The sequence below is a fragment of the Pelophylax lessonae genome (assembly GCF_965119305.1).
Source record: "Pelophylax lessonae genome assembly, chromosome: 6".
Classification (NCBI taxonomy): Eukaryota; Metazoa; Chordata; class Amphibia; order Anura; family Ranidae; genus Pelophylax; species Pelophylax lessonae.
In genome coordinates this window covers 295230946-295257294 of record NC_138773.1, presented here as the reverse complement: position 1 = coordinate 295257294, position 26349 = coordinate 295230946, and the positions used below count along the sequence as shown (strand labels likewise).

Genomic DNA, 26349 nt, shown 5'->3' with positions numbered 1-26349 from the left:
CTAAACCGGCATGGTTTAGGAGATATTTACAGTGCATGCAGCCGCTCTCGCGATCGGCGCATGCGCTCTGAAGGTCCTTCAATTAATTTGCCGGGAGCTTGCCGGAAAATCACTCCCGCGCGCATGCGTGGGAGTGACGTCATCGCGGCTCCGGCCAATCATCACGCCGGAGCCGTCTCTTCCGGCCAATCACCGCGCCGGAGCCGCCGAACCCGGAAGAGACGGCGAGGGATCATGGCAGCGCCCGCAGCGATGTCCGGGGGTCCGTGTGGGGGCTTCGTTCTAAGGTAAGTTACACATAATGGGCTAGTATGCAATGCATACTAGCCCATTATGCCTTTGTCTTGCAGGTTTTTTTTTTTCCTAGGGTTTACAACCACTTTAAAGAGCAGTAGTCAGTCGTCAACGGGCCCCAATAAGTGACTCAAAAATATAAAGAGAATAAAGTGCCATAGTGAAGCCCAGCAAGTGTTCAAACTTTTATTAAAGGAATAAAATTTACCTTGACATGGCTTGTGTTCAGCAAATATACAATATAACATTGATGAAGGTTCCAGAAAGCTGTCGGCTCGTACACGACTGCGGGTAGCGGCTAGGCACCTCCAGGCCACTCCAGTTACATGAAATGACAATTTATTATTTATTTTGTAGCGTTATATTTAATTTCAGCAAACCATACGATCCTTCATGTACCTTTTTAAGGAGGCTACTTTAGTACTATTTGCACACTTGTATTTTATATTTACATTTATTTTTAGCGCTGCTTATATTTTGTTTGTTATTGTTTATTAGCTTGTATCTATTAGGCTACATTCACACCTGAGCGTAGCGTTTTCGCGCGTTTTTTACCGCGATTTTTACCGCGATTTACAGGCGTTTTTTGTGCAGGCGTTTTTTGATTGAATAGATACCAATGGAAAACGCCTGTAATCTGCCCAAAAAGAAGCTCATGTACTTTTTTGAGCATTGGGCGTTTTGCTTACAGCGTCAAAACGCTCAGATGTGAACAGGGGCCATTGAAATGAATAGGATTTGTCTTGTTGGGCGTTTTGAGAGCTGATCCTTGAGCAGAAAAACTCCCCAAAAACGCCCCAAAACGCCTAGATGTGAACGGAGCCTTAAGTAAAGCCCTGTACACACTATAAGAGCCGGTTCACACTGAGGCTACACGACTTCGGGGGGTGACCTGTGAAGTTGCGTGCACCGCTGTGTACCGCGACTTTGGCGCGACTTGCAGGGTTTCACATAATGGAAGTCTATGCAAGTCACTCCCAGGTCGCCCCAAAGTAGTACAGGACCCTTTTTCTAAGTTGGAGCAACTTGTGTTGCTCCTATTAGAACGGGTCCTGTACTACTCAATGGACCGCAACCGACCGCGACTTCTCAGGCTGACAAGTCGCCTGACAAGTCGCGGCAGTGTGAATGGGCTCTAAAAAAAATCAGGCAAACATTTTCGTCCGAAGAAGGATCGTACAATTTTCTGATAATGTGTACACAACTTTTGATAGCTGATTCAGACCTTCCGAAAGAAAATATCCAAAGGGTCAAACTCCAAAATTTTTCTTGTACGGGAGCCAAACGAACGATTTTCGTTTTAAACGTGTACCGTTTTCGGACGTGAAAAATAGGAAACCAAAGACTGCGCATGATCAGAAACAACGAAAAAAAAAAAAAACCTTTGTCATGCGAGAATTTTCGTACATTGTTTCCTTTCTCAGTTCCAACTTGCTAAAAAAACAATGAGGAAAATTGGATGATCGTTCGGCCAATTTTCTTAGTTTGTACTCCACTTAAGTGGCTGCTGTTATTTTGTAGTATACAACCATTAGTGGATTTTTTTTCCTTTTTTCCTGTGATGTGTTATAGCACACACGGGAGCTTTGGACCTCTGCCAGAAGAACATTTTACAAACTGGACCCCTTTGAATTTTAATTTTAGACCTCTGGTTTATAAGATGCTAGAAGATGATGTAGACTCAACTAAGATATCCCTGTTGGTTGGGCTTAAAAACTCTTTTAATATTTGCAAGACTCCATCATAATGGCTTTTCAAGGTCGATGGACTTTGGAACGTAGGTGTAGATAGCTAACTATTGGCATCCCCCAAGAAATTTCAAAGCTGGGTGTGGACTTTGAGACGTGGGTGTAGATAACTTACTATTGGGATCCCCCAAGACATTTCAAAGCTGGTGGTGATTCCATCTTCTTTATCATCCCAAACCTGTAATATAATTTCTGGCTAGGCTAACCCTTTACAGACCCTTCCCAAGCTAAAGTCACTATTGATCCTTGCAGCTGGAGGCCTAATGAACATGTGGAGACGGCGATGGTGCGTTCTGAAGGATGAGACCTTCATGTGGTTTCGTACCAAGCAAGAAGCTCTGAAATGTGGATGGCTGTATAAGAAAGGAGGTGGCATGTCCACGCTGTCGCGACGCAACTGGAAGAGGCGCTGGTTTGTGCTGAGAGAGTCCAAGCTGATGTATTTCGAGAATGACAGTGAGGAGCGACTGAGGGGAACCATCGATATCCGAGCAGCCAAGTGAGTGTCAGTTCTTCGTTCAGAATGCTCCACAATTGGTTCTTTTTCTTTCCTTTATTTTGCTGTAGGCTTGTTTATTTAGCCTACACAACCAATGGTGGGTTGTGATTTGGGCAATCTGAGCTTTAGCTTGTGGACATGAATTGTAAAGAAGTTAAGACCTTTCAAGTGCTGGAATTAGAAAAAAAAATGTCATGTTCACCTAGGTCAGTGATGGTGAACCTTGGCACCCCAGATGTTTTGGAACTACATTTCCCATGATGCTCAGCGACACTGCATGTGCATGAGAATCATGGTAAATGTAGTTCCAAAACATCTGGGGTGCCAAGGTTCACCATCACTGACCTAGATGGATGCAGTATCGGTCTGATCGCTCGGTTCTTGGTCTTCAGTGAGCAGCGAGATGGTAACTGTCAGTCACTGGCTCTCTGTTCTGCTTGTTCATCACTCAATGGAGCACTGGGCTGTGGAGCGGGTCGGAGCGGATCCCTCCGGAGCCTGGAGCAGCTGAGTGACGTCAGTAAATAGCGGACTTTAGCTTTAGCACACTCGCAGTCTATTGACACATCTTCCAGCAATCCAACTGAAAGCCGTACCTCAGAGAGAGAGGTGGGGGAAGAGTCTGCAGGAGTCTGGGAATTGCACCCATGATCCACTTATCACAGGTGCAATGCTTTGTAGGCTTCTGTGAAAAATAATAATAAATGCATTTATTACATTTTTTTTTTAAAAGTGATCTAAAGTCGGTCATAAGCAAGACACTGTGTTCCTCCAGGACAAAAATCCTCCATTCAAAGTTCAGCCTCAGAGAGGAAATTCAGGCGCATGCCCTGGTTGCAACAGAAGCATATGGAAGAAATGGACTGGATGTCGGCACTCCAAAAAATGAGTCCTTTTACTGAAAAAAACAAAAATGCAAAAATACATGAAGGATAATCCTACCACAGCGGACATGATGACACTAGCAGCTAACGCGTTTCGCACCCAAGCTGGTGCTTAGTCATAGCTGACTAAGTACCAGCTTGGGTGCGAAACGCCATCCAGTCCATTTCTTCCATAAAGTCGGTCATAGATGGAGCGATTTTCTTTCTTCCAAACACTGGGTTGCAGTGTTGAATCTCCCCTGCAGAGCCAATGTGTTCTCCTGGTGAGGGGGAGGGGGGGAGCCATCCCCACCAGGAGAACACAGTGATTACTGCTAGTGGCTATAAGGTCCGGTTCACACTGATGCGATGCGGGAAGGCTGCACCCCCGGCAGTTCACACTGCCATATGCGATACGCTGGGGGTGTCAATGTAATCTTAACGACACCCCCAGTTTGATCGCATATCGCAGTGCGATCGTGCAGTTCGCACAGGATCGGATCGCACAAGTGTGAACCACTGTGCGATCCGATCCTGATGCGGCTTCCAAAAAGGGTCCCTGTGCGTGTTTGCTGCGGCTGCAGTGCGAATTTAGCCATACAAAGTGTATGGCTAAACTCGCACCGCACAGCCGATTGCATGTAATGAAGGAGCAGTGCGCTCCGACATTAAATGCGAACCCCGCACACGCACAAGTGTGAACCGGGGCTCATAGTCATTTTAATGCTCATTCTTTAAAATTGCTATAAGCAACAGTATTCTATATTAAACTTACTATCCTGCTCAACTGCATTCAGTATTAATGTTCCTATAGATCCATTTTACTGTTCCTGTCGCTACCCAGTAGGGGCTATATGTATAAATCTCCGAGTTCCTGTAGCTTATATGGTAAGTGCCAGGGGCGTAACTACAGAGGTTGCAGGGGTTGCAATTGCAACTGGGCCCCATGCTCCAGGGGGCCTGTGTGGCTCCCCTGTACACTTGTATAGGAGGGGCGGTGGGGGCAGCATGTAGAGAAATTACTGTCCTCCTTTTTCCTCCTGTAGCTGCAGGAGGAGAATGGAGGAGATTGGTTCCTCTGTATGCTGCCCCCGCCACTCCTCCTATCCAGTTCACTTGTGTTTTGCTGTCTCTGGGCCCCTGTGTGCTCCCCTGCCCCCCCCCCCCCCCACTGTGCTCCCTTCCCTCTCCTGTCGACTGCTGCAGGGGATGTGTCACAATAGAGAACCAGGTAGGGATCGGTAAACATGTAATTTTACCAGCTCCTTCATTTTCTGAATGGACAGAGTCCTAGTCAGTGACATTGTAAAATAATAAAATAAAATGATAAAAAATAATACAAATAAAATACCAAAAAATAAAAACTACTGACACCAGTGGGTGAACTTCCAGGATCGCAAAGGTCACACTTGTGACTGGGCCCTGGCATTCCACCACCGTGGGGGGGGGGGGCCCAAGATGGCAGGAAGGGGGCCCACTGCAGAACTTGTGAAAGGGTCCCACTGCGGACCCTAATAAAGGGCCCCGCAACAAGAGTAAAGGTCCCCAGGATCAGTGGAAAGAACCCCAGGCTTGAAGGGAGGGGCCCTGGCCAGGGGTCCGGGGGGCCCTTCATGGTTTCTTGCACCAGGGCCCTGAAGGTTCTAGTTACGCCTCTGGTAAGTGCAGAGTTAGCATAATGTCCGCCAAATTTGTTGTGTCTTTCAGAGCCATCATTGATATACATGAGAAGGAGAATGCTTTGGATGTTGTGACGGAAGAGAGGACATATCACATTGTGGCAGAGACTCCAGAAGATGCAAGGTGAGGAGAAGCCTTCAAAGTCCTTTATTTGTCCTCTATTTTTAAAGTGTACTTCTAGTAATAAATAGTGCCATGCTTGTACCCAAGTGTTTGAGGTGGCTTTGAATTCCCATGCAATGTCTGTTCTCATAAACCACATCTAAAGTGATATTAAACTCTACAAGTGCAGTTGCCCCAGAGCTTAGTAAATGGGGTAGAACTTCACTTTGCAAAGAATACCCAATCACATACAAGGAAATTAAAAAAAAAAACAGTGTTTTTGCTTGCACTTAATTGGTGGATGGAAGCCAGCAGAGCTTCTACTCATTGGACCACTTCAGCTCCGGAAGATTTTACCCCCTTAATGACCAGGCCATTTTTTGCAATACGGCACAGCGTTGATTTAACTGAAAATTGCATAGCCGTGCGACGCTGTACCCAAATAAAATTGAGTCTTTTTTCCCCCACAAATAGAGCTTTCTTTTGGTGGTATTTGATCACCCCTGCAGTTTTTATTTTTTGCCCTACTGACCATTTTTAAAACAAATATATATATTTTTTCTTTCTGCTATAAAACATTCCCAATAAATACATTTATATCAAATTCTTTCATCAGTTTAGGCCGATATGTATTTTGCTACATATTTTTGGTAACAAAAAATCCTAATAAGTGTATTTTGATTGGTTTGGGCAAAAGTTATAGCATCTACAAACTATGGGATACATTTATGTTTTTTTTTTATTGTTTTTACCAGTAGCGGAACTATTAGAGTCGCAGCGGTCGCGCTTGCGACCGGGCCCTGAAGTTCCGCCACTGTGGGGGGGCCCGCCGGCCTCCGCTCTTTTACCGTGGGGGGCCCGCCGGCACCTGCCAGTTCTGGATGTGCGAGTGAGAGCCTCCCTCCCTCCTCAGAATCAGTCTGTCATATAGTTGTGCCTGTGGCCGGGCTGTCAGGAGGAGGCTGAGCTGAGCTCTTACTGTGATGAATGAGAGAGCCAGCCAGCCAATCCATGTAGAGAGCAGGGAGTAGAGAGGCGGAGTTTCACAGGCACTGGAGAGTCAGCCGTCCAGAAGGGGGTGGATCTCTCCTCCACATGTGATTCACAACATGCATCCCTGATCCCTGGACTGTGGAGGCCCTTTTCGTGACCAGTGAATGAGTTGAATCGACTGAAGGACATGTAAGTGTCAGTGACAAATTTCTAACCTCCACCACTGATCTCAACCACCACCATTGCTGCCTCTTACTGATCCCACACTACAGATTTCATCCCTATCCCATTCCCCCCCATCACTTCTACAACAGAGATACTTGGTGTGGGGAGGGGATGGGTGGAGATGGGATCAGTAAGAGGCAGAGGTGGGGGAGGTTGGCACCACCACTAATCCCACCCCTCCTTAACCACTGATCCCCCCCTCACCACCATCACTGATCCCCCCCTCACCACCATCACTGATCCCACCATCACTGATCCCCCCACCATCACTGATCCCACCATCACTGATCCCCCCACCATCACTGATCCCACCATCACTGATCCCCCCCTCACCACCATCACTGATCCCACCATCACTGATCCCCCCCTCACCACCATCACTGATCCCACCATCACTGATCCCCCCCTCACCACCATCACTGATCCCACCATCACTGATCCCCCCCTCACCACCATCACTGATCCCCTCAGCACCATCACTGATCCCCTCAGCACCATCACTGATCCCCCCTCTCACCACCATCACTGATCCCCCCTCTCACCACCATCACTGATCCCCTCAGCACCATCACTGATCCCCCCTCTCACCACCATCACTGATCCCCTCAGCACCATCACTGATCCCCTCAGCACCATCACTGATCCCCTCACCACCATCACTGATCCCCTCACCACCATCACTGATCCCCCCCTCACCACCATCACTGATCCCCTCAGCACCATCACTGATCCCCTCAGCACCATCACTGATCCCCCCTCTCACCACCATCACTGATCCCCTCACCACCATCACTGATCCCCTCAGCACCATCACTGATCCCCTCACCACCATCACTGATCCCCCCCTCACCACCATCACTGATCCCCTCACCACCATCACTGATCCCCTCACCACCATCACTGATCCCCCCCTCACCACCATCACTGATCCCCTCAGCACCATCACTGATCCCCTCAGCACCATCACTGATCCCCCCTCTCACCACCATCACTGATCCCCTCACCACCATCACTGATCCCCTCAGCACCATCACTGATCCCCTCACCACCATCACTGATCCCCCCCTCACCACCATCACTGATCCCCTCACCACCATCACTGATCCCCTCACCACCATCACTGATCCCCCCCTCACCACCATCACTGATCCCCTCACCACCATCACTGATCCCCTCACCACCATCACTGATCCCCCCCTCACCACCATCACTGATCCCCTCAGCACCATCACTGATCCCCTCAGCACCATCACTGATCCCCCCCTCACCACCATCACTGATCCCCTCAGCACCATCACTGATCCCCCCTCACCACCATCACTGATCCCCCCCTCACCACCATCACTGATCCCCTCACCACCATCACTGATCCCCTCACCACCATCACTGATCCCCCCTCACCACCATCACTGATCCCCCCCTCACCACCATCACTGATCCCCTCAGCACCATCACTGATCCCCTCAGCACCATCACTGATCCCCTCAGCACCATCACTGATCCCCCCCTCACCACCATCACTGATCCCCTCAGCACCATCACTGATCCCCTCAGCACCATCACTGATCCCCCCCTCACCACCATCACTGATCCCCCCTTTCACCACCATCACTGATCCCCTCAGCACCATCACTGATCCCCCCTCTCACCACCATCACTGATCCCCCCTCTCACCACCATCACTGATCCCCCCCCTCCCCATCGCTGCCACTGATCTCACCCCCCCCTCCCCACCATTGCCACCACTGATCCCACCCCCTCCCCACCATCGCCGCCACTATTACTGGTCCCATTCCCCAGGTCATATTTTACCGATCCTGAGGTGGAAAATCAAACATAACATAACATTAACCACTTAAGGACCGCCCACCGCAGTTTTACTGTGGCAGGCAGCCCCTCCTGCGCAAACCGACGTAATACTACGCCAGTCACTCGCCTGGTGCTAGGGGCGAGCGGGGATGCCAATTCACGGGGGCCTGCAGCCGTGATTGCCGCTGACCACCCGTGATAGGTCCCCGCTGAGAGAGAAGGACGTCGGATGTTGGAAACACAGCTGACCGTTCTTCTCCCTGAAATGATCACAGAGCGCCTGTGATCCTTCTATATAGAATCACAGGTCTCTATGATCATTTCACAAGCCCCTCCCCCACAGATAGAAACACTCCCCTAGGCTTACATTTAACCCCTTGATCACCCCTCTGTTATCCCCTTCCCTGCCAGTGTCATTATTACAGTAACAGTGCATACTTTCAGCACTGATTACTGTAGTAATGACACTGGTCCCCCCAAAAAGTGTCAAAAATGTCAGTCAAGGGTCCGATCTGTCCGCCGCAATGTCACAGTCTCGCTAAAAAGTGCAGATCGCCGCCATTACTAGTAAAAAAAAAAAATACATAAATCTTTCCCCTAGTTTGTAGATGCAATAACTTTTGCACAAACCAATTAAAATACGCTTAGTGCGATTTTTTTTTTTTCAAACACAAATATGTAGCAGAATAGAAATTGGCATAAAATGATGAAAAATTAGATTTTTAATTTTTTTTTTTTGGGGGGGATGTTATATAGCAGAATGTGAAAATAAAAAGTGTAAAAATCATGTTTTTTTGGGGGGGGGGGCCCTTCATGATTTCTTGCACCTGGGCCCTGAAAGTTCTAGTTACGCCTCTGGTTTTTACTAGTAATGGTGGGACTGTGACATTGCGGAGGACAAATCTGACACTAAGGGGGAGATTTACTAAAACTGGAGATTGCAAAATCTAGTGCAGCTCTTCGTGGAAACCAATCAGCTTCCATGTTTTATCCTCAAAGCTTAATTGAGCAAGTTGAAGTTCGAAGCTGATTGGCTACCATGCACAGCTGTACCAGATTCTGAATGCTCCAGTTTTAGTAAATCTCCCCCTGGTGACCAGTGACACCAATACAGTGATCTGTGCTAAATAAAATGCAGTATAAATGACACTGGCAAGGAAGGGGTTAACACTAGGGGAGATCAAGGGGTTAAGTATGCTCCTAGGGAGTGCTTTCTAACTGTGGGGGGAGTGGATGCACTAGAGGAAAAGAGAGACCCGTGTTTTCGTCTTAGCAGAAACAGAAGATCTCTGTTTTACTCCCTGACAGAACAGCGGTCTGCCTTGTTTACATAGGCAGATTGCCGTTCTGTCATTCCTCTGAACGCGGTGTCCAATCACAGCGGGAGCAGCGGTCCGGTGGAGCGTGCGCTTGCCCCCCCCCCCCCCCCCCCACGTTTCCTGCACAAAATGTACATACATGTATGTGATTTTGCGCAGCTGGGCCGCCCTGCTGCCGTATATATATGCGGTGGGCGGTCCGGAACTGGTTAAAGTAGACGGCAAAGCTCTGGCTTTGTGTGACATGGAGGGCCAACTCTGCATTTTTCCACAGAGGAGGCAGAGGGTTGCAGTCACTTAAACACAAAACTTGGGGCAAAAATGTATTTTAAAATGAGTCCAGAGCAATTGGGAGGCAACGTTTTAACCACTTTACAACCGCCCACCACAGATATACTGCGGCAGGCAGCCGGTTCTGGGCAAAGCGACGTAGGTATACGTCACTTGCTTTCAGGAGGCTAGGGGGCAAGCACGCGCCGCCGGCGGCACGCTCCCGCCCCCACTTGTCAGCAGGGAAGTCGATGCAGTGGGCAGGTGGCTCTGATTGCCGTCTGACACCCGCGATCGTTCCCCGCTGAGAGAGGACGGTCAGCTGTTGTAAACACAGCTGACCGTTCTTCTCTCTGGAATGATCATAGAGTCCATGTGATCCTTCCATATAGGATCACATGTCTCTATGGTCATTTCAGAAGCCCCCGCCCCCACACAGTTAGAATCACTCCCCTAGGGTCACATTTAATCCCCCATAGGGTTAACCCCTTGCCTGTCAGTGTCATTATTACAGTAACAGTGCATATTTTTAGCACTGATTACTGTAGTCCCCCCCCCCCCCCAAAGTGTCAAAAATGTCAGTTAGGGGTCCGATCTGTCCACCGCAATGTCGCAGTACCGCAAAAAATGCAGATTGCCGCCATTACTAGTAAAAAAAAAAAAACAAGTAGTTAGACGCGACAACTTTTGCGCAAACCAATCAAAATACGCTTATTGCGATTTTTTTTTTTTTTTACAAAAATATGTAGCAGAAAACAAATTGGGCAAAAATGTTAAAAAATTTAGATTTTACATTTTATTTTTTTGAGAATGTCCTATAGCATTATGTGAAAAATATTGTTTTTTTTTTTTCCCAAAATTGTCGCTATTGTTTTGTTTATAGCACAAAAAATAAAAATCACAGTGGTGCTCAAATACCACCAAAAGAAAGCTCTATTTGTGGGAAAAAAGGACATCAATTTTATTTGGGTACAATGTCGCAGGACCATGCAATTGTCTGTTAAAGTAACGCAGTGCTGAATCGCAAAATATGGCCTGGTCATTAACCACTTTACCACCGGAGGATTTTGCTGTCTTACGTCCAGGCCACTTTTTGCGATTCGGCACTGTGCGAATTTAACCGACAATTGCGCGGTCGTGCAACGCCGTACCCAAACAAAATTTACGTCCTTTTTTTCCCACAAACAGAGCTTTCTTTTTGTGGTATTTGATCACCTGTGCGCTTTTTACTTTTTGCGCTATAAACAAAAAAAGAGCATAAATTTAGAAAAAATAACAATATTTTTCACATTTTTTTTATATGAAATTCCCCCCCAAAGAAATGTAAAAATCAAAATTTTTTTAAAATTTTTGGCCAATTTGTTTTCTGCTACCTATGTTTGGTAAAAAAAATTACAATAAGCGTATTTTGATTGATTTGCGCAAAAGTTATTGTGTTTACTAACTAAGGGAAAGATTTCTGTCATTTTTGGTGTTTTTTTTTTTTTAACGAGTAATGGCGGCGATCTGCGATTTTTTTTTTTTTTTTGCGGGACTGCGACATTGCGGCGGACAGATTGGACCCTTGACTGACTTTTTTGACACTTTTGGGGGTACCAGTGACATTACTACAGTAATCAGTGCTATAAATATGCACTGTTACTGTAAAAATGACACTGGCAGGGACGGGGTTAATTTTTATTGGAGAGGAAGGGGTTAACGTATGCCTGGTGCTTACTAACGTGTGTGGGGGGAGGTGACTGAGTGACACAGGGACAGATCGCAGGTTCAGCTATGCTGAACCCTGCAATCTGACCCTGCCTGTCACTTAGGAGATCCGCCCGCTTTGTTTACACAAGCAGGCGGATCTCCACACTCGATTCCCCGACGATCGGGGAAGAGCAGCGGTGATCGCCGCCGCTCCTCCCCTGGCCTGACTCCCACTGTGACTGAATACAGTGGGAGCGAGCGTCCGGCGGCGCGTGCGCGCCGCCCACATGGGGAGCAGTCCAGCGACGTAGGTCTACGTCGCTGGACGGGAACGAGCCACTTTGCCGCAGTACAGTCAACGTGACTGGTCAGCAAGTGGTTAAGGGGGCAAATCCTTCCGGTCTTAAAGTGGTTAAAGCCACTGGCGGCCTGCCCACCTGCAATGTACTGGGGATGGGCGGCCCACACAGACAGGTTTAGGGCACACGATGCACGTCCCCCCAGCAGCACCTGCTGTGATTGTATACAGGGAGATCCTGTTAGCAAGTCCCTGCTGATTGTCTGTGTAGAATCACAGCCCAGAGCTCTGTGTTGGCAATCAACACAGAGCTCTGTACAGAGGGAACAATCTCTCTGTTTCTCATCCCTGCTTTGAGATAGATTAGTAAAATCAGCACACTTTACATACGTTACACATAGTTAGGCACAGTCTTGATCACTCTAGAATTCAACCCCTTCCCAGCCAGTGTCATTAGTACAGTGACAGTGTATAGTATTATCATTGATCACTGTAATAATGCTACTGGTGATGTCAGTGGCAGTTAGTTCCCACCCAGTGTCAGTGTCAGGTTGTCCACCACTGTCCCATTATAAGTCGCTGATCACCGCCATTAGTAGTATTAAAAAAAAAAAATAATAATAATAATTCCAGTATATATACCATAGCTTGCAGGCACCAGCCAAGTTCCTCCACTCGCTCATCCATGTCTTTATGGACCTTGCTTTGTGCACTGGTGCGCAGTCCTGTTGGAACAGGAAGGGGCCATCCCCAAACTGTTCCCATAAAGTTGGGAGCATGAAATTGTCCAAAATATCTTGGTATGCTGACGCCTTAAGAGTTCCCTTCCCTGGAACTAAGGGGCCAAGCCCAACCCCTGAAAAACAACCCCACACCATAATCCCCCCTCCACCAAATGACTTGGATCAGTGCACAAAGCAAGGTCCATAAAGACATGGATGAGCGAGTTTGGAGTGGAGGAACTTGACTGTCCTGACCTCAACCCGATAGAACACCTTTAGGATGAGTTAGAGCGGAGACTGCGAGCCAGGCCTTCTCGTCCAACATCAGTGGCTTACCTCACAAATGTGCTTCTGGAAGAATGGTCAAACATTCCCATAGACACACTCCTAAACCTTGTGGACAGCCTTCCCAGAAGAGTTGAAGCTGTTATAGCTGCAAAGGGTGGGCCAACTCAATATTGAATCCTACGGACTAAGACTGGGATGCCATTAATGTTCATGTGTGTGTAAAGGCAGGCGTCCCAATACTTTTGGTAATGTAGTGTATAAATGGTTATCATTGGAAAACATGGGGAACGACTTGACATGCGACTTTGATGGCCAAAGTTGCATGACAAGTCAGACAGGTGTGAATGGAGCCTAATAGTAAGCTTTTTTTCTGGTTTGGGAAAACTGTATACAATGAGTAATTATTATTATTATATAGGATTTATACAGCGCCAACAATACAATTTGGTACAAAAGGAATCGGAGGGCCCTGCTCTTTACAGCTTAAAATCTAAAAGAGTAATAATGCCAAACTAACAGACTAACCCCTTGCAATCCCTTTACAGCAGGGCTGGATTGTGAGAGCGACAAGCATTACAAGGCGACATTCTGTTCACTTGTACTGACAAGAAGCATGCTGATAGGAGGAGAGAGCAGAGTGACCGAGAGATGAGCTCATTACTGCATTGCTTCTCCTTTCATTGTCCAATCACAGACTGGGAATAGGTCCATGAAGAATCTTGAGCTCAGAGGAAGTGGGTTGAATGATGCTGGGCATCAGACTGAGGATATCTAGTGGCAGAAAAAAGTACTGCAGGGGAAATGTCTATATTGACGCTGCGTATTGCATGGTTTTGTTACTTTCTTATAATGGGCCTTTCATCATTGTATTGTTTTTGGCTTGATTTCATCTCTGTGACCTTCTTTGCTAATGTGCTTTTATTTCTCTCCATCGCCCAATTTTCAGTGGCTGGTTCAATGTTCTGAGCCGAGTTCACATGGCGACCGCCCAACAACTGCGAGATATGAGGGATGAGCAAGCCAACCCCAAGAATGCTGTGGTGAGTGTGAGCTCTATGAGTCAGGAGGATCAGAATTCCTGCACTCTCCTCCAGACAGGACGGCGATCTCTCCTACCCCTCCTCCCATCCATTTCCCACTAATCTGTTCTGTGTTACTGGGAGAGACCAATAATCTTCTCTGTGTCCTGCAGGGAACGCTGGATGTCGGCCTCATTGATTCGGTCTGCGCATCGGACTGTCCGGACAGGTAATGTGCATTGTGTACTCACCATTCTACAGGTCCCTCTCAAAAAATTAGCATATTGTGATAAAGTTGATTATTTTCTGTAATGTACTGATAAACATTAGACTTTCATATATTTTAGATTCATTACACACAACTGAAGTAGTGCAAGCCTTTTATTGTTTTAATATTGATGATTTTGGCATACAGCTCATGAAAAACCAAAATTCCTATCTCAAAAAATTAGCATATCATGAAAAGGTTCTCTAAACGAGCTATTAACCTAATCATCTGAATCAACTAATTAACTCTAAACACCTGCAAAAGATTCCTGAGGCTTTTAAAAACTCCCAGCCTGGTTCATTACTTAAAACCGCAATCATGGGTAAGACTGCCGACCTGACTGCTGTCCAGAAGGCCATCATTGACACCCTCAAGCAAGAGGGTAAGACACAGAAAGAAATTTCTGAACGAATAGGCTGTTCCCAGAGTGCTGTATCAAGGCACCTCAGTGGGAAGTCTGTGGGAAGGAAAAAGTGTGGCAGAAAACGCTGCACAACGAGAAGAGGTGACCGGACCCTGAGGAAGATTGTGGAGAAGGACCGATTCCAGACCTTGGGGGACCTGCGGAAGCAGTGGACTGAGTCTGGAGTAAAAACATCTAGAGCCACCGTGTACAGGCGTGTGCAGGAAATGGGCTACAGGTGCCGCATTCCCCAGGTCAAGCCACTTTTGAACCGGAAACAGCGGCAGAAGCGCCTGACCTGGGCTACAGAGAAGCAGCACTGGACTGTTGCTCAGTGGTCCAAAGTACTTTTTTCGGAGGAAAGCAAATTTTGCATGTCATTCGGAAATCAAGGTGCCAGAGTCTGGAGGAAGACTGGGGAGAGGGAAATGCCAAAATGCCTGAAGTCCAGTGTCAAGTACCCACAGTCAGTGATGGTCTGGGGTGCCATGTCAGCTGCTGGTGTTGGTCCACTGTGTTTTATCAAGGGCAGGGTCAATGCAGCTAGCTATCAGGAGATTTTGGAGCACTTCATGCTTCCATCTGCTGAAAAGCTTTATGGAGATGAAGATTTCATTTTTCAGCACGACCTGGCACCTGCTCACAGTGCCAAAACCACTGGTAAATGGTTTACTGACCATGGTATTACTGTGCTCAATTGGCCTGCCAACTCTCCTGACCTGAACCCCATAGAGAATCTGTGGGATGTTGTGAAGAGAAAGTTGAGAGACGCAAGACCCAACACTCTGGATGAGCTCAAGGCCGCTATCGAAGCATCCTGGGCCTCCATAACACCTCAGCAGTGCCACAGGCTGATTGCCTCCATGCCACGCCGCATTGAAGCAGTCATTTCTGCAAAAGGATTCCCGACCAAGTATTGAGTGCATAACTGAACATCATTATTTGAAGGTTGACTTTTTTTGTATTAAAAACTCTTTTTTTTTTATTGGTCAGATGAGATAGGAATGAGATTTTGAGATAGGAATTTTGGGTTTTCATGAGCTGTATGCCAAAATCATCAATATTAAAACAATAAAAGGCTTGCACTACTTCAGTTGTGTGTAATGAATCTAACATATATGAAAGTCTAATGTTTATCAGTACATTACAGAAAATAATGAACTTTATCACAATATGCTAATTTTTTGAGAGGGACCTGTATATCATCTGCTCTAGGCTTCATTCACACCTCAGCGCATCCTTTTCAGGTGTTTTTTTGGGGCTTTTTTCTGTTTTTTTTTCAGGCGTTTTTTTTTTTTTTTTTTTGGGCTTTTTTTTGCAGATGTTTGGAGGCAGGCGTTGACCTCTAAGGCTCCAATCACACCTGAGCGTATCGTTTTCAGGCTTTTTTTTGGGGGGCTTTTTTCAGGTGTTTTTTCAGGCTTTTTTAATGCGTTTTTTGGCTTTTTTCAGGCGTTTATTTGGGCTTTTTTGCAGGTGTTTGGAGGCAGGCATTGACCTCTAAGGCTCCATTTACACCTGAGCGTATCGTTTTCATTTTTTTTGCGCTTTTTCCAGGTTTTTTTTTTTTTTTTTTGGGGGGGGCTTTTTTTAGGCGTTTTTTTGGGGCTTTTTTTCAGGCTTTTTTTTGGGGCTTTTTTTTTCAGGCGTTTTATTGGGCTTTTTTTGCAGGTGTTTGAAGGCAGGCGTTGACCTCTAAGGATCCAATCACACCTGAGCGTATCGTTTTCAGGATTTTTTTTGGGCTTTTTTGAGGTGTTTTTTTTGGACTTTTTTTTGCAGGTATTTGGAGGCAGGCATTGACCTCTAATGCCCCATACACACGTGCAGATTATCTGCAGACTTTTGTCTGCAGACTTACCTTTTCTATGTAGTGCAAGGGCCTGCCGGATTGCATACAAATTGAAAGTGTTTAGGTTTGACCTCATATTATATGGTTTTGGTAAATCTAAAGGAAAAAGTCTTCAGAAAATCTTATAGTGTGTATGGGGCATAAGGCTCCATTTACACCTGAGCGTATCGTTTTCAGGGTTTTTTTTGTGCTTTTTCCAGGCGTTTTTTGTTTTGGGCTTTTTTCAGACGTGTTTTTTTTTTTGGGCCTTTTTCAGGCATTTTTTTTTTTTGGCTTTTTTCATGTGTTTTTTTGGGCCTTTTTCAGGCGTTTTTTTTTTTGGGCTTTTTTCAGGCGTTTTTTTTTTTTTTTGGGCTTTTTTCATGCGTTTTTTTTGGGCTTTTTCAGGCGTTTTTTGGGGCTTTTTTCCAGGCATTTTTTTTTTTTGGGGCTTTTTTTGCAGGTGTTTGGAGGCAGGCATGTCCCTCTAAAGCTCCATTCACACCTGAGTGTATCATTTTCAGGCGTTTCTTTGGGCTTTTTTCAGGCATTTCTTTGGGCTTTTTTTTGGGTATTTTTTTTTTAGGCGTTTTTTGCAGGTGTTTGGAGGCAGGCATGTCCCTCTAAAGCTCCATTCACACCTGAGTGTATCATTTTCAGGCGTTTCTTTGGGCTTTTTTCAGGCGTTTCTTTGGGCTTTTTTCAGGCATTTCTTTGGGCTTTTTTCCAGGCATTTTTTTGGGTATTTTTTTTTTAGGCGTTTTTTGCAGGTGTTTGGAGGCAGACATTGAAAACTAACACACACGCCTGTAATCTGCCAAAAAATAAGCTGATGTACTTTTTTGAGCTTCAGGCGTTTTGCTTCAGGTGACAAAATGCTCAGATGTGAACAGGGGCCATTGAAATGAATGGGATTTTGCTTGTTGGGCGTTTTGAGACTTCAGAGATTAGCGTTTTACAAGCTGAAAGACGCTCAGGTGTGAACGGAGTCTTAGAGTGAACTCAATGCTTGTCATCTGTAAGGTGTTATATAATGATCCATTTCCATAAAAAATGTTAAAGTGCCTCCAAATCACATACAGTGCCTTGAGAAAGTATTCACACCCCTTGAAATGTTCCACATTTTGTCATGTTACAACCAAAAAACGTAAATGTATTTTATTGGGATTTTATGTGATAGACCAACACAAAGTGGCACAGAATTGTGAAGTGGAAGGAGAATGATAAATGGTTTTCAAAACCTTTTACAAATATGTGAAAAGTGTGGTGTGCATTTGTATTCCATTTATAAGTAAACTCATGGCGTTTTTGCCTAATATGTGTTCATAGCACCATCTAGAGGCGGTTAGTCATTACTGCACCAGCATAAATTGAATTATTGTTCAAATATAGTTGGGTTGGTGCAGCACTCCTAACAAAAACCTATACTAAACTTGCCATGGGTGGTTGCCAGCTATTACCTTGTAAAATTGTGAACTATTAACTTCAGTGTAATGTGTGAAGCAAAAATATAGAAGAAAACTTGCTGGTGCTATTTGCATACAATTAGTAATCTGCTGTTGGTGCAATTTGCGTACAATTACTGTTGCTAGCTATTACCTTGTAAAACTCAAATTCCAAAATGTGCAAAATGGAGTGCTGTAGGTGCTGTATACCTCCTATTTCAAATTGGAAAATATTAAAGCAGTCCAAGCATAGTTGGGTTGGTGCAGCACTCTTAAAAAAAACTAAACTCAAATATACTGAATACAATGTTTTTTCTTAAACTTGCTGCAGGTGGTTGCCAGTTATCACCTAGTTCATATTGTTGCAAGGTAATCACTGGCAACCACCTGTAGCAAGATCAATCATTTTTTTTTTATTCTGTATGTTTGAGTTTTATTTTTGTTGCGAGCGCTGCAGCAAGCCAACTATATTTGAAATACATTGAATTAACCATTCCACAGAAAAAAAATATTTGAACGTTATTCTTAGCGACTCTTTCACAGGGCTAATAGCCCTGCATTGTATGTGAAGGGAGCAAACTTGTGACCATGGCTGAGAGTGGTTTAGAGAGGATGCTGCTACTGACTGGTCAAGCAGACTGGAGGAGCCTGCTGTAGCAGGAGAAGGTAAGTAAAATAAATCCTCTTTCACATCCCCCTAGAACACAGGTGTCAAACACCAGGCCTGTGGGCCGAATCCGGCCCACCAGGCCATTTCATGTGGCCCTTTCCCCTCTCCTGCAGCTGCGGCACCCCCCCTTCATCTCCACCCCCACTCTGTCTCCGCAGTCGGCAGCAGAGGGAAGGATAAAACTCCTACAGATCCTGCACCTCTCTGTGCAGCTGCAACCCCCCTCATCTCCGCCTCCCCTGGTCTCTGCATTCAGCAGACTCTGGCAGCTGACTCCAGCCCTCCTCTGGTCCTCCTCCAGACCCTGCACTTTGTGCTTCCCAGCTCCACCGCCAGCTTCTTCCCATCAGCAGCACAAGATAGAGGGGTGCTCTGTAATATATGTGAGGGTGGGGGACTCGACTTCAGATAATGGGGGGACTCTTGACATCTGATGTAAGGGGGAGTTGGTGTGCTCTGGACATCTAGTCCAGCCCTTTGAGGGCAAAAAATAATGCCCGCGATAAAATTGAGTTTGGCACCTCTGACCTAGAACATATAATCCTTGGAGTGTGGTGGTAGTGGAGCACTGTGGATCCTGTTCCCATAAAACATGTTATACAGCTCAGTGCTTGTGCTGTGTAATTTGGCCCCCGGCATCACCTGAAATACCTGGCTGATCCTGCCTGGCTATGCCCTCTCCTCTGTAAACTGACCACAGTTTATCATGGCTGCTGAGCCCTGACACCGTGGTCAGTTTACGTGCCTCCGTCATCCGCAGCCCTCCTCTCTGCTCTCCTATGTTCTCCTCCCCCTCCCTGCCTGTCAGCTCCATCCACTCCATGATCTCCCCCTCTTGCTGCACTCAAATCTATAGTATAAGCATGCCATCCCCTCTGTTATACAACACTGTGTGTCCCTGTGCCTGTGTTGTATAAAAAAGATGAAGATTATATGTTCTATCAGAGTGTCTCCCGGCGCTCACGTGACTCCTTGGATCTCTCTTCTCTCCCTTCCCCTCCTCCCCAACTGACGTCAGTGGCAGTGCTCGGCCCCAACCCCTATAGTTGTCAGCGGTGCAGAGGAGAGAGCCGAGGAGTCACGTGAGTGCTGGGAGACGCTCTGATCTAAGGTATAATCAGCATTTTTTTTTTTTATACAGCACAGGGACACACAGCGTTGTATAACAGAGGGGATGGCATGCTTATACAATAGTGGCTTAGCAACCACTTTAAGAGCTATTGGTCCTTTAATAATACATTTTTTTAATGATTTTTGCATTGAGATTACTTGTTTTCTTTATGTTCCAGGAGTATCTGCGTATACATTTTTTTTTCTTGCCTTCTCATTCTCCTATAGACCCAACTCCTTTGTGATAATCACTGCGAACCGCGTCATTCACTGCAACACGGACATCGCAGAGGAGATGCACCACTGGATCTCATTGCTGCAGAAACCGCGAGGAGAGGCCAAGGTGGACGGCCAAGAGTTCCTTGTCAGAGGTGTGTCCACCCACTACTGCCTCCCACCCAGCTTCCATACTACAGGGCTGTGGGGAAAATGACCTGCTTGTATGACCACCCACTACGGCCCCCAACCAAGCTTCCATACTACAGGGCTGTGGGGAAAATGACCTGCTTGTATGACCACCCACTACGGCCCCCCACTGAGCTTCCATACTACAGGGCTGTGGGGAAAATGGCCTGCTTATATGACCACCCACTGCGGCCCCCCCACCGAGCTTCCATACTACAGGGCTTTGGGGAAAATGACCTGCTATTATGACCACCCACTACGGCCCCCAACCAAGCTTCCATACTACAGGGCTGTGGGGAAAATGGCCTGCTTGTATGACCACCCACTACTGCCTCCCACGAGCTTCCATACTACAGGGCTGTAGGGAAAATGACCTGCTTGTATGACCACCCACTACGGCCCCCCACCGAGCTTCCATACTACAGGGCTGTGGGGAAAATGACCTGCTTGTATGACCACCCACTACGGCCCCCCACCGAGCTTCCATACTACAGGGCTGTGGGGAAAATGACCTGCTTGTATGACCACCCACTATGGCCCCCAACCAAGCTTCCATACTACAGGGCTGTGGGGAAAATGACCTGCTTGTATGACCACCCACTACGGCCCCCCACCGAGCTTCCATACTACAGGGCTGTGGGGAAAATGACCTGCTTGTATGACCACCCACTACTGCCTCCCACCGAGCTTCCATACTACAGGGCTTTGGGGAAAATGACCTGCTATTATGACCACCCACTACGGCCCCCCACCGAGCTTCCATACTACAGGGCTGTGGGGAAAATGACCTGCTTGTATGACCACCCACTATGGCCCCCAACCAAGCTTCCATACTACAGGGCTGTGGGGAAAATGACCTGCTTGTATGACCACCCACTACGGCCCCCCACCGAGCTTCCATACTACAGGGCTGTGGGGAAAATGACCTGCTTGTATGACCACCCACTACGGCCCCCAACCAAGCTTCCATACTACAGGGCTGTGGGGAAAATGGCCTGCTTGTATGACCACCCACTACGGCCCCCCACCGAGCTTCCATACTACAGGGCTGTGGGGAAAATGACCTGCTTGTATGACCACCCACTACTGCCTCCCACCGAGCTTCCATACTACAGGGCTGTGGGGAAAATGGCCTGCTTGTATGACCACCCACTACGGCCCCCCACCGAGCTTCCATACTACAGGGCTGTGGGGAAAATTACCTGCTTGTATGACCACCCACTACTGCCTCCCACCGAGCTTCCATACTACAGGGCTGTGGGGAAAATTACCTGCTTATATGACCACCCACTACTGCCTCCCACGAGCTTCCATACTACAGGGCTGTAGGGAAAATGACCTGCTTGTATGACCACCCACTACGGCCCCCCCCACCGAGCTTCCATACTACAGGGCTGTGGGGAAAATGACCTGCTTGTATGACCACCCACTACGGCCCCCCACCGAGCTTCCATACTACAGGGCTGTGGGGAAAATGGCCTGCTTGTATGACCACCCACTACTGCCTCCCACGAGCTTCCATACTACAGGGCTGTGGGGAAAATTACCTGCTTGTATGACCACCCACTACTGCCTCCCACCGAGCTTCCATACTACAGGGCTGTGGGGAAAATGGCCTGCTTATATGACCACCCACTGCGGCCCCCCACCGAGCTTCCATACTACAGGGCTGTGGGGAAAATGACCTGCTTGTATGACCACCCACTACTGCCTCCCACCGAGCTTCCATACTACAGGGCTTTGGGGAAAATGACCTGCTATTATGACCACCCACTACGGCCCCCAACCAAGCTTCCATACTACAGGGCTGTGGGGAAAATGACCTGCTTGTATGACCACCCACTACGGCCCCCCACTGAGCTTCCATACTACAGGGCTGTGGGGGAAAATGGCCTGCTTGTATGACCACCCACTACTGCCTCCCACGAGCTTCCATACTACAGGGCTGTGGGGAAAATGACCTGCTTGTATGACCACCCACTACGGCCCCCCACCGAGCTTCCATACTACAGGGCTGTGGGGAAAATGACCTGCTTGTATGTCCACCCACTACGGCCCCCCACCGAGCTTCCATACTACAGGGCTGTGGGGAAAATGACCTGCTTGTATGACCACCCACTATGGCCCCCAACCAAGCTTCCATACTACAGGGCTGTGGGGAAAATTACCTGCTTGTATGACCACCCACTACGGCCCCCCACCGAGCTTCCATACTACAGGGCTGTGGGGAAAATGACCTGCTTGTATGACCACCCACTACGGCCCCCCACTGAGCTTCCATACTACAGGGCTGTGGGGAAAATGGCCTGCTTATATGACCACCCACTGCGGCCCCCCACCGAGCTTCCATACTACAGGGCTGTGGGGAAAATGACCTGCTTGTATGACCACCCACTACTGCCTCCCACCGAGCTTCCATACTACAGGGCTTTGGGGAAAATGACCTGCTATTATGACCACCCACTACTGCCTCCAACCAAGCTTCCATACTACAGGGCTGTGGGGAAAATGACCTGCTTGTATGACCACCCACTACGGCCCCCCACTGAGCTTCCATACTACAGGGCTGTGGGGGAAAATGGCCTGCTTGTATGACCACCCACTACTGCCTCCCACGAGCTTCCATACTACAGGGCTGTGGGGAAAATGACCTGCTTGTATGACCTGCTGTTCTTAACTAAAGTTTATTCTCTGTGTGTGTTTCTCTTGCTTAGGTTGGCTGCATAAAGAGGTCCAGAACAGCAGCAAAATGGCCTCTCTGAAACTCAAACGGCGCTGGTTTGTGCTGACCCGAAATGCTTTGGATTACTACAAAACATCGGAGAGGACGGCATCAAAGCTCGGCACCTTAGTTCTAAACAGCCTGTGTTCTGTGGTGCAGCCGGATGAGAAGACCCACACCGAAACCGGTATGGTAAAGGCAGGTGGTGTTTGGCAGTTCCATGGTTATACAGTCATGATATGGATCGCTAATCTTCACTGACCTCCTGTTGCAGGATATTGGAATATTGTAGTCTATGGAAGGAAACACTCCTACAGACTCTACACCAAGCTGCTGAATGAGGCCATGAGATGGGCGAACGCCATTCAGGGAGTGATTGATAGTAAGGTCCCCATAGAGACCCCAACGCAGCAGCTCATCCGAGACATCAAGGTAAAGAACATAACATAAAGCTGTATACTTGTTTTAGGAGCTTTTAAAAGACAACTATCACAAAATGATGTTCTAATAAATACCCTATATCAGTGGTCCTCAACTCCGGTCCTCAGGGCCCACTAACAGGCCAGATTTTAAGTATTACCTTGGGGAGATGCAGACTAGCGTACTGCAATCACTGAGCAGCAAATGATATCACCTGGGATGTATTTCAGTTATCTTGCAAGCCTGGCCTGTTAGTGGGCCCTGTAGGCCAGGGTTGAGGACCACTGCCCTATATTACCAAAAGTATTGGGACTCCTGCCTTTACACACACATGAAGTTTAATGGCACCCCAGTCTTAAGCCCTGTACACACGTACCGATCGTCAGCCGAACGATCGGCCGTCTTGTCCAGGGCTAACGTGTCTGTTGAAAACTGCAAAAGACTGCACACGAATTTTGTCGGCCAACAGCCGACTGCAGAAGTGATGTCATGTGATGGTTCACTTTCCTTGTCTTTTTTCTTTTCTGAGCATGCCCAGTCTTGCAAATCTGCTGTCTGTCGGCCTTAATCTGTACTGACTGGCGAACAATCGGCCGCTCTGGTGTTGGCCAACAAAAATTTTAATGCAGATTCTGTTCGGCCGAAAATTCGCTGTCGGCTGTCGGAAGCATCATACTAACAAGCCTACAATCGGCCGATCGGTCGTCAGCCGAATATTTACGGCCGACAATCGCTACGTGTGTACGGGGCTTTAGTCTGTGTTTGACCCTGCCTGCTGTAAACACTGGTCACAGATTTGCTCATCCTTCCTTCAACATTAAGGGCTTCCTCTTTCTCTGGTCTCCAGTTGTCCACAACGCCCATACTGGGGAACGCATACCTTTGACGGACATCTACTGGAACATAATTTTTCTATGGTATCTGTTTAAGTGTGACCGACCAGGCAGGCTCATTTTGAAATCATTTGTTTTTAACTGACAAACAGTGGAAATGCTATAGTGTGCAATGGATAAGTCTAGCCACAGATGTAAGATCTACCCCTGAGGAAGAAGTTCTCTGACTTCGAAATGCATTGGGTATCTTTTGCTGTATGAGCTGACAAACACTTGCACTATGTATACTGTTTGCATATTTTAAATATGTTAATTTTTTGTAAAATTGTTGTTTTAATCAAATTTATTTTTTCTATATACCATGTTTATGACTTTCATGAGTGCCGTTAAAGTCCCACCACAAGAGGAAAAACCTTTCTTTCTCAGTCTTAGTTCGTAGGGTTTAATATTGAGTTGGTCCACCCTTTGCAGCTATAACAGCTTCATCTCTTCTAGGAAGGCTGTCCACAAGGTTTAGGTGTGTGTCTATGGGAATGTTTGACCATTTTTCCAGAAGGGCATTTGTGAGATCAGCTATTGATGTGGATGAGGTCTGGCTTGCAGTCTCCACTCTGATTCATCCCAAAGGTCTTATATATGGTTGAGGTCAGGACTCTGTGCAGGCCAGTCAAGTTCCTCCACCCCAAACTCGCTCATCCATGTCTTTATGGACCTTGGGGTTGGGCTTGGCCCCTTAGTTCCAGTGAAGGGAACTCTTCAGGCATCAGCAAGATATGTTCTATGTATATGATATATGTGTGTGTGTGTGTGTATATATATATATATATATATAGTGATATGTATATTTGGACAATTTCACGCTCTCAACTTTGTGGGAACAGTGTGGGGATGGCCCCTTCCTGTTCCAATATGACTGCGCACCAGTGCACAAAGCAAGGTCCATAAAGACATTGAAGAGTGAGTTTGAGGTGGAGGAACTTGACTGGCCTGCACAGAGTCCTAACCTCAACCCGAATAGAACACTTTTGGGATGAGTTAGAGCAGAGAATGCAATCCAGGCCTTCTTGTCCACATCAGTGTTTGACCTCACAAATGCGCTTATGGAAGAATTATCAAACATTCCCATGGACAGCCTTCCCAGAAGAGTTGAAGCTGTAATAGCTACGAAGTGTGGGCCATCTCAATATTGAACCCTACATACTAAGACTTAGGATGCCATTAAAGTTCATGTGCGTGTAAAGGCAGGCGTCCCAATACTTTTGGTAATATAGTGTATATGCACACAGTGGTCAGTGGTCTTTCAAAGAATATATAAACCCAACATTTCATATTCCTGATATGTGCCTGCTGTACCATGTACAGCACTTGTATGAGAAAGTCTCCTGTTCTCTTTGTATTGCTTCCTTTGTGTGAAATCCCTGGTGTTACTGCCAGTGCCTCTGCTTTCCTATTAAAAACTGACTACACTAAGCATGAGAGCACAGTGTGGTCAGTTCTCTAGTTATACTGGGAACTCAGCCTGCTCTCCTCTAACTATGAGATTTGTCCTGACACGCCACCCCTTCACAGACATTAATTGGGAACATCAGTGTGCTGATGTTTCTCTTCCCTTAGCTCCTTATCCAGCTAAGAATAGAGTTGAGGTGATTACTTATATAAAGGGGGGAAAAAGGTATTGATGATCTCCTTTTTATATATGTATACATAAATGTTTTGCCTTTCATTTCTACTTTAAATGGAATGGCTTGTGTTACAAGGTGCGAGTTTACATATACTTTAACTGCTTCTGGACTGTAATCTGCAGATTATTAATCCTTCAATAGGTACCCAGTGCTTAGGGAATACTGATCTATGTCTCTCCATTGGCCACTTTCAGCCAATACTGTGCATAGTCAGCTGTCCTACTGGGCTGTCTCTGGCAGCTTTCTGCCGGGAACCAGTCTGCGTGGTTTATGATCATTGGATCACTGCTGCAGCTTTGACATAATTATGGCCGGCTGGAGGTTCATTGATAAATAAAGCATTCAGCCTGCAGAGGGCAGTGTGCATTTTGTTAAATACAGTTACACACTATATTTTCATCATTCAGGTTTCCAGGTGCTCCCTCTAGTGATCATGTGTCTCATAGCACAATACACATCCTTGCTGAACAACTGCTGCAGGAAACACAATGGGATTAGCCACACACAGTACATTGTTTTCAGTGGAAATCTGTTTATAGAGACGTGTCCATTGGCACAGTGAATAGGAAGTGTGTATGTTGTGGCTATAATAATAAGCCCACTAGGGACGAAACACGTTTGGAGGGAACGGTCCTGCTGGTGGAGAGCAAAGCTGAAGCCATCTTACACTACCTGGTTTAGTAAAGTGTATTGGCATCCTGTGTGAGATATGTTGCCATTTTTCTGTAACACTATCTACTGC

At 46.9% G+C, this 26349-nt stretch overlaps 1 protein-coding gene across 1 annotated transcript in view; it reads left to right on the top strand.

Moving 5' to 3' along the window:
• Positions 1-26349, top strand: part of LOC309558028 (unconventional myosin-X-like) — a 299530-nt gene that overhangs the window by 238013 nt on the left and 35168 nt on the right. Inside the window, exons 27-33 of the mRNA XM_082260951.1 lie at positions 2295-2541; positions 5112-5207; positions 13746-13839; positions 13992-14047; positions 19774-19916; positions 22665-22859; positions 22947-23104. Of these exons, the coding sequence (XP_082117077.1) occupies positions 2295-2541; positions 5112-5207; positions 13746-13839; positions 13992-14047; positions 19774-19916; positions 22665-22859; positions 22947-23104 (989 nt within the window). The remainder of the gene's footprint in view (positions 1-2294; positions 2542-5111; positions 5208-13745; positions 13840-13991; positions 14048-19773; positions 19917-22664; positions 22860-22946; positions 23105-26349) is intronic.